Source organism: Lygodium microphyllum, chromosome 15 (genome assembly GCF_053477565.2).
Source record: "Lygodium microphyllum isolate KBCC chromosome 15, Lygodium_microphyllum_v1.1.10, whole genome shotgun sequence".
Lineage (NCBI taxonomy): Eukaryota > Viridiplantae > Streptophyta > Polypodiopsida > Schizaeales > Lygodiaceae > Lygodium > Lygodium microphyllum.
The window spans coordinates 18,743,354-18,753,051 of record NC_141149.1 but is presented as its reverse complement, the minus strand read 5'-3'; the positions used below and the strand labels follow the sequence as shown (position 1 = coordinate 18,753,051).

General features: G+C 41.1%; 1 protein-coding gene across 1 annotated transcript; it reads left to right on the top strand.

Moving 5' to 3' along the window:
• The first annotated feature begins 2,373 nt into the window (after nt 1–2,373).
• LOC148024312 (protein SRC2-like) lies at nt 2,374–4,167 on the top strand. The gene has a single exon (XM_087693935.1). It carries the CDS (start codon nt 2,983–2,985, stop codon nt 3,679–3,681), a length of 699 nt encoding a protein of 232 aa, XP_087550061.1. The 5' UTR covers nt 2,374–2,982; the 3' UTR covers nt 3,682–4,167.
• The last annotated feature ends 5,531 nt before the right edge of the window (nt 4,168–9,698 follow it).

The window sequence follows — 9,698 nt, the reverse complement described above, 5'->3', positions numbered from 1 at the left end:
TTTTGTCGGTTTAATTGTATTATTTTATTAACGATTGTGAATGCTTCAGTTGATGTGTAGAGATAGCAGCAGTAGCGGAGGAAAGCATTGGAGTCTAGCGAGTATTCGACCTTTGGATTATATTTTGATAGGCGCCACGCCTATATTTTGTTATGTCTATTGAGACATTGATTATTGATTATTATTTTGTATGCGCCTATGCGCACGGATATGTTATTTCTATTTGGACATTGAGATTGGGCGTGCCAGACTCTATGGGCACCGTCCATTAGCTTTATTTCCTATTTTTGTAGAAAGCAAACTCAAAAGCTAAAAGCTTGTCATATTTTTGTAAATTGGGCTATTATTGAGCATGAAGATGGAAATATACATAAAATACATGCTTTGTGAAGCGCTCACACAAGGCATGGGGGGAGATTGAACCCAATTGGTCTCTTGCTTCTTGTCGTTCATGCTTTTACATTGTTTTTTGTGCAAAAAGATAGAGTTCATTGTTCTTGGGGACCTTCCAGGATTCACTACGTGAGCATACAATGACCGATCTGCGCACCAAATGGGGACATTACAAATATACAAACAATTCATGCAAGGTGAGACCATGAGAGCCGTATATCTGAGCTCTTTGTGAGGGACAGAGTGAACCCCACCTTAGTAGGAATCAAATTCTCTTCCTTCACCTTCGCTCTTCTTCGCAAAGCTCCCAGATGTGGTATCATCTTACTTGTCCTACCTTTTTTTTTTACTATGCAATCCCACAGACTTCCACAAAAACACAAAAGCGAAACGCACAAAGAAAAAGTCAAGAAAAAGTAAAAGGAATTGCACTCAATGTCCTATAGATTTTTCCCAAGCCCCTTGCTTCTAGTTTTTTGCCAACAAGCAGAGACTTAAATGTTTTATATTTTTAGATTTTACAATTTTTAGAATCTTAATCATCCTTATTCTATCTTTTTATGAAGATTGGAACCTACATGTGATTTCTACAACAAGCCCACACACAAGTATAAGTTGATTGCCTCTCAACCCACTCCTCCTAGGCTACTCCTTACAATGTTCAAAGTACAAGCTTCTATTTTGTTGCTTGATATAGAAAGTGTATGCCTTGTTGCTCAATTACATCAATCTCAGTAATGAAACTTGAATATAATTGCTTTCATAAGCTACACATACCAGACTTAACACAACACTTATTATTTCAAGTGTTTCAAGCAACACAACTATAGCTACCTCTCACATAACCATTGCACTCCCTAAAGGAATATAGTGAATTCATAGATTTAGCTTCTCACTGTAGTTTGTTTATTAGCAAAAGGGTTGTGAATGGCACCATGATCCTTGCAAGATGCCTCAAGTGAGGTCCACCTTCGTTGCCTCAATTATCATACAAGCTTCACGAAGGGGAGCATGAGGAGGAGGAGAAAAAGTGGAGGAGGAGAAAAAGTGAAAGCAAGAGCTTCTAAACAACACTAGTCCCTCACTCTACCTCACATTGTCCTCTCTCTCTCTCTCTTGCTCTCTCTCACTCTCTCTCGCTCTTGCTCTCTCTCTCTCGGGCAAGAAGTAATCGAGAAGCTAGAAGAAAGCTCACAAGATTGCTCACCACAATAATGAGCTTATCTATTCACTTTCTAGTTCTTATATATGGCCTTAGTTTTCTTGGGTACTCTCTAATTGCATTAGCTTAGATTGGCCTTCTCTCATCTTGCATACACTATTTTATGTTTTACAATTGTTTTTTAGCTTGTTAAGCCAAGACCCCTTGAGCTCATGCTTGACTTGGATTTTACAATTTGCACGAGAGTGAGCTGGCTCTCTTTTACAAAAATAAATTCAAACTAATTATCTTGTCCAAAAATATCATGCATTGGACAATTGCTCTATTTTTTGCTTCTTTGATCCTTCTATATTTTTTAAATTTATGTCATTCTTTTCATGCTTCCTTTGTTGCATCTTCCTAGGAAGGGTTAATAGTGAACATGAATATCCACATGCTTGATGATTCTCTCTTACCTATTATATTCGATCCTCATGTGAAGTTGCTCTTTTAGCCCTTTGGAATGGAAACCTTGGATGGGTGCTGGAGAAGGAATCAAGAGCCCCTCCATGACAAGTACATGAAGTTAGGTGTGGCCGGGCTTGTTCTTACTACTTAGGTGCTTTGCTTAGTTATAAAAGATAAACGAGATTTCTAAATTCTGTTATTTCTATATTTTCTAATTATAACTGCGGATAGTGGTAGTGGGATGTGGTGGAATTTATTAATTCACGAGGGTAGGCCGAACAAGTTTGGTTGAGATTCCTGTGATATCAAAAGCGGCGCGCCCGAAGTGAGGGCCTACGTATCTCTCCTCCCTCTCTCTCTCTCTCTCTCGTGTTTCACTTCAAAGCAGGTATTGCAGAGGGGGCAGAGAATCCGGGGCATTTGTTGTTTTCTTCCAGTTCCTGCGCCAGCTGGTGGGGGGAGTCGGGACTGTTTATAGCGCGCGCTCTCTCTCTTTTTAATAATCTGTATCTGTTGATTGGAGTGCTCTGTCTCTCTTTCTCTCTCTCACATGATCTGTATCTGTTACTTTGAATACTTGAGTCTTGCACTCTTCCCGTTAATAATCTAGCTGCCTGTTGATGAAGTGAATACTTGCTCTCTTCCTGTTAAATGAAGAATAATACAGCTGCCTGTTTGCAAAACAAGGACACAGACATACACATCCCTCTATGTCTCTGTACTATAATGACTTTGTGAATCTCTGCCGAAAGGAACTCTCTCTCTCTCTCTCTCTCTGTGCGTGTGTGTTTGCGTCACGTGTATCTCTGTGTTACAACTCTCTGAATTCCTTCCGCCTCCTTGTTGACATATAAGCTGCTTGTTCGGAAAAAAATATTGCCCCCCACCTCTCTCTCTCTCTCTCACTCTCTCTCGCTCGTTCGCTCACTCTTTCGCTCGCGCGCGCGCGCACTCTCTCTCTCTCTCTGTGTATCGCGAACATGATTAAGCGTGCTGGCAGAGGAGCTAAGTGTGCGAGTGTGCACGAGGAGGAGGCTGAGAAGCGGCACACGTTCGAGCTGAGGATAATATCGGCGCAGGACCTGAAGAAGGTAACGAGGCTGACGAGGATGAGGACGTACGCGGAGGCGTACGTGGAGGCGGGCCACACGGCGCGGACGAAGGTGGACGAGAAGCGGGGGGAGAACCCGGTGTGGAACCAGGTGCTCACACTGAGCGTGTCGGAGCGCCGGCTACGGGACACGTCAGCCGCCACGTGCCTCACCATCGACGTGTACAGCGCGGGACGCCTGGGCCGGGACACCCTGGTGGGCACAGCTCGCATCCTGCTGTCCGACCTCGTCCCGGGGCTGATCAAGGCGGCCCCGGCCAAGTCACCCCTCCACGTCAACCCCATCCGCTGCCTGGCCTTCTGGGTCCGCCGCCCCTCCGGCGAGCCGCGTGGCATCCTCAACCTGTGGGCCCCGCCGTCGGGGCGCTTCCTCCCCCCGGCCTCCGCGTCAGCGCCAGCTAGCGCCACGTCGGCCGCCGACTCTGACTCTCACCACGGCCGCTGGGGAGCCGGCACGAAGCGGCAGCCCGCCGCTGCTGCTCCTCCCCGCGATGTCTCCCTCCGCCAGTTCGCCAGCTTCAAGTTCCTGCAGGGCATCGAGACGGAGAAGTTCACTTTCGACGTGTAGCAATCGCAGACCGAGAGTGTGGTTATGCGCACTCGTTTGCTGTAAATCCGGCTATTCCTATAATGTCTTGCCAATGTGGATAAGTAATTTAATTCAAACCTTAGGCCGTTGTGCTTGTGCCATGGCACAAAAGCGTTGCATGTGAACAATTTAACTTGAGGCACAATGGTTTCTTAGTTTTAACTAAGTCCAGCATTCTACATACAAAGTAAAACCATGAACCCATCCAATTAGAAGTGACCAATGCTTGCCTCTAGACTTTGCCTTAATGATCAACAACGTATGAAGTTAATACTCAGAATTGAGCTATGAATTCCATCAGGAGAATACTTGCGTTGGTCACCTCTAGGACAAAGGTACAATCTATCTTCAAAATTTCAATTTAGATGGATTATGTTGGATAGCAATATAATGACAATGGTTCATCACAATGAAGGCACCGTCCTTGTTAAAGGAGCTGCATGACTTAGTATATATTAATAGCCCCTTTATCCTAAAAGTTGCATATATTGATTGTGGATCCACTCAAAGGCACTTTTTCAAAATGGATGTCTTCTACTTTAAAATAAACTGGGCTTCAAGCTTTGCTTTTTAATAGCATAAGATTTTGCTAAGTGGATGTCAATTATTACTAGATCTTTTGGTTAGTCTCATAGATTAGATTTACTATAACCCACATATAATATTAGAGACCAAACATAGAAGACCACAATCTCTTCAAAGTGTAAGCTCTTTAATATGTGTATTTGTAGATCTCAAATATATTTGACGTATCATCAATCTACACTCCCTCATCTATACAACTATGTAAAAGACCATGGATGCCAAGAAAATAGAAAATTAGAACGAAAGTAAAGTTTTCTTTTTCCTTTAAATGTACCACACCTCTCTCTCTCTCTCTCTCTCTCTCTCTCTCTCTCTCTCTCTCTCCCCATTCATATAGCCTCAATACTAGTGTGCATACACACATAATGATATAGCCTAAATTCTCCATTAGTGTTGACCATAGCATGGACATCCCATTTATGCCACTTCGTGCTATTCAACGATCACATGGTGATCTCAATCTTCTTTACATACACCTTTTGGGTTAAGTGTTATGTCACACGTAACGATTACGCCTTTGCTAATTGAGGTTGGCACTAACATGGAGACACCCATGGAAGTAGAAGACTTTCCTTCAAGCAATAAAGATGAGGATGAAAGTCCCATGCATGAAAAGGATAGTCAATATATTATGGCCCCTTTAGTGATGACAACACCACCTAATTCTCTTTCAAAAAGTGAGATTTAATTGCTGCCAACAACAATGAAAGCTCTACAAGAAAGTCCAAGAGGCAAAGTAGTGCAAAGTCATATAGACAAGAGCTAAATAATGGGAAATCCTCCACATTTTGGAGTCATCGTTATGTTAAATATTTTAGGGTACTCACAAGTCTCAAATTTTGACCAATGAGGAGATGATGGAGGTGTAAAAATTACACTGAAGCAAAAGCTAATCAATGAAATAGAGAGTGCACAACATGGAAATAGAATCTAAGCAATGGCATAGAGAGTGTAAAAACTACATAAAAGTAGAGCCTAAGTAATGGGTAGAAGGGGGGATCACTCATAAATATGTAAGTTTATCATGTGGGTTCAAAAGAATGTATTATTTAAAGATATTTTTTATACGCTTTCTAGATTTAGAAGGGTGATATTTAAAGGGCTTATTCACAAATTGAATTGAAAAGTGGCGGATTTATAAATTATGTAGGAAAATTTACCACACAAGGGGTGTTCAATGCACATGATATAGAGGGTTTCCAAATAGTGAATCACTCGAAATAAGGGTGTCTCCCTTTTATAGCTTGCGAGGGTGGTTAGGTAGGCCGCCTAACCAACTTACCACATTATAAAACTCTAGTAGCTGGCCGAAGAATATTATCTTTCACATTAGCTCGGGGCATTGCCTTTGAACCCTTGCCAAGGGGGTCCCTTTGGGACCCCTCTTCTGCAGCCACCAACAACTACTTCCATGACCTCGGGGACCCAAAATTTGAGTCCTTGATTACTAATATATCATGAAACTCGATGCAGTGTGCCTCAAGTTGCTACCAACTTAGCACATGGTGCATTTTGGGGAAGAACAACAATCAACAAGGGCAGTACATTGCAACAATTAGGAAAATAACCTTGGTAGGGATGAGTGGGTAGATTTTAAGGGGTGAATAGAGGCCCAAAGAGCAAGTTGGGCTAGCAATGATGTGCAAGGTGTCTGATTTAGCCTTCATGTGTTGGTAGTCATTTTATTCATTGTTCTTCTCATCATGTGTGGTGTGTGCTAATTGGGCTGCTCAACTTCTCTACTGTCATTGTTGCCTACGTCATCCTCTTGGTCTTGTCAAACTACCCCCTTCACCTTATCTATGTTTTCATCATGCATGATGTTGTCCCCTCCTATATAGCATAGTTGAACTAGGGGTTGCTTTACTCTTGGACATAGTCATGATGCCATATGCAAGGACCATTGCTTCTTCTTCTTGTCTACATCCCAGCACTTCTTATACAATGTGAGCATCTTGATATCAAACTATAGTAGTTATTTTGTTGCTCCCTTCATTCTTCTTCTTCTTGTCTACATCCCAACACTTCATCTATGGTATGACCCTCCTAATAGCAAACTACATAAATTAGTTGATCCCTTTATTATTCTTCTGCTAGTGGGCATCTCCTTCTTGCTATAGTTTTCCTCCTCCTCCTCCTCCTCCTGATTTGAGTGGAAGGATCTTTCATGGTTGCTAATTTGAGACTTCCTCTACTTGTTAATATTCATGTTATTTATGTCACAACTAAAGATAATGATATCAATGCTAGAGCAATAGCCCCATCCTGTTGTCTTTGTTGAGAACACGGATCTTGAGCAATGGTTTTAGCTATGTTGGTTGGAACTCATAGACTAGAAGCATGATGACTAAGAGTATTAGTCATATGAATTAGGTTCCAATATAGATTAGCTTAGACTCATAAACACAATCTTGAGTTGCAAGGTAGTTTCACTTTTCCCTAATGTGCTTATGGGATACATAATAGATCTTCTAAATTGTTGTTGCATGTTCCTTTCCTTACTGCTCCATACAAAGAGGCTATCATAGGAGTGTGATTGCATATTTCTCAATACCCCTCCTCCATCACAATCATAAAAACACTAAGTATATAAATGCTATCATGAGTAGAATCTTGCTAAGTGTAAATATGAAAAAACCAACCATATAAAGCTAGAGACTATCACAAGGCCTCACTAAGTGTATAGAGGCTATAGTGCATAGGTTACTTGAGGATTACTAACCGACTTATTATATTATGGACCTTTGCTAGTCAATTTTGGAATAATTCAAGAAATATTCTCATTATCATTGGGTTGGGTGTTGCTCTCAAACCCTTGCTAGGGGGGGCTACTAGTCCCCCTCCAAGATCTTTTAGACAAGATCTACTTCTATGACCCCTATGTTGTTAAAATATATGAAAAATGATGTACGTTCTAGGAAGAGATGTCCTGAATCCCATATGCATAGTGAGGAGAGTGGAACAACCCAACTACTATAAAGCATTGTACTTGACTATCACTTTCAAGATGAGTAATGCAATATCATGATGCTTTGTACTTTTAGTTAGAGTCATTGTCATTATCAGTCTCCTACACAAGTTTGTGTTTATGAGTCCAAGCTTCCATCTTGGAACCTAATTCACTTGTGTAACTATTGGTTTATTTATTGTCCATGTCACTATGAATCTAGTCTTTATCTCCCAACCTCCATAGCTACCATGCTCTAGATCTATATTTTTAACATTGTATTAGAGCTCAGTTGAGCATGGCTCAGTTCTCCTCTCACTCCTCTCAACTCTGCTCAACCTCAAGTTAGCTCAGTTTGAATGCATGACTTCAATTTCTCACTTGAGTCTCACACTCACTGTTTGGCAACCCCATAGCCAAACTGCACCTACCCTACTTTGAGCTCTTAGATCTCTTCAACCAGGCAAGATCTATACAAGCTTCCTTTAGGAGAGTTCTCTCCTGGCTCTTGGAGCTTCTCTCTGTCACCTTAGAGCTTGACATTGCTTACCACATAGCCCAACATTACACAAATTTGAAGTTGTTGTCTCAACTGTGTTGAATTCCAGTCGTACTATTGATTCTTCTCCTACGCTGCGCGATTCACCCTGTGAGTATAGGGCATTTGAAGCGTGTTATATAAGCTTCTCCTCCATCAAATTTTGTGGCAAATGGTTGTTGATATGAGATGCAACAGGCAAAAAACCAATCGGCTCTACTAGAAACCCTAAAGACTCCATAGCCAGTTTGCTTCAAGCTCTTTTTCACTACATTTTCTAACTCCTCCCAGCACACTAAAGGCCCTACCACTCTAATCTGACTAAGCACTGAAGTTCACAAAAAGATTCACCCATAAAACCACCAAGGAGGGGAGATTTTAGAAGATTTGAAAACCTCAAGACCAAGCATCCAACACCAAGCTCAAGTCCTTCTTCCACTTCAGTTTTTCACTTCATTCTTCCAACTCACTGAAGCTATCCCACTTTGATCTGAGTTCTTCTTAGTTCCTAGCAAAGCATCACTCCAAATTAGCAAGAGGAATCAAACATCAAGCAACAACAACATCAAGAATCAAGCTATTGTCTTTTAATACTGCATAGAGAGATATGACATTGCCATCACGTGTTTTTTTAGCACATTCAAGAATTAACTGTGATCTCACACATTTTAGCTTGATGTTGATGCCAAACATGAATATTTTTTAATGTGGAATTCCCAATTTATTAAATCCCTTGTAAGCCTCAAATCTCATTGTAAAAGGATAGACATTGCCCGAGTGCACTCATGGTAAGATCTCCTTCAAAATGTCTGGAATTGAGTAAAAAGGCAAATTCAATGGTGAAGGATTTCATAAATGGAAATAAAAGACAATGTACCATCTCATGAGAGGAAGGATCTTTGGGATCTATTTGAGGATGATATAGGAGATGCATATAGCAAGAAGGAAGATGATGAAGATGGGTCCATTGAAGAAGTCCAACTCAAGACAAAGGAGTGGAAAAAGATGAACAACAAGGTTCTAGGCATTATTGCCTAGGGACTGTATCTGATGATGTATTGCACCATATCTCTGGCATTAGAGATGCTAAAAAGGCTTGGGATGAGCTTGACAAGATCTTTGGAAGTCAAGCCAAAAGCTCTAAGGCCAAGTTGTTAATGCAATTCTATAAGCTTGACATAAAAGACAACACTTCAATGACTATGCATATTAACAAATTCAAAAGTTTAAAAACTCAACTTGCCACTCTAAAGAAAACAATAGATGAAGATGAAGCCATTGTTGTACTACTCGCTAGTGTAAACCAGGATCCTTATGACAATCTTGTCTCTACACTCAACAATGTACCTAATATGTCACAAAAGGATATTGAGCACTCTATTCTTGATGAAGAGAATAAACAGAAGAACAAGAATGCAAAAGATGGTGTCCCATCATCTAGGAAAAACCTCTTATACACCAAAGGAGCTGCTGGACCTAAAGGAAGAGACTGAGGATTCAACTCTGACAACAAACATCGAATGACATGTCATTATTGTGGTAAGAATGGCCATATAGCTAGTATGTTTCCACCATAAAAGAGCATGATAGGTGCAGAATGGTAACCATCATCAAAATCAATTCATGAAAGAGATGAAGAAGATGCTTCCACCACCATCAACAACAACTCTGACAGATTATTTTGAACAAATGATCTTTCCCATAGGGAATTTTGTTTCCCTTAGTGGATTTTCTTTGTAAAACAAAACCCTTGCCAAAGATGTAAAGTTTCAAGCTTTAACTTGACTAGGTTGCCTATGAGCTAGTCTCTCGGGCCATGTCATCATGTGGGGGGGGAGGGGGGGGGGGGGGGGGCAAAAGCCAACAAGTGTAGAAACTCATCATTTGAGGGGGGGTGTTGAAAGATATGACAAATGATGTATGCTC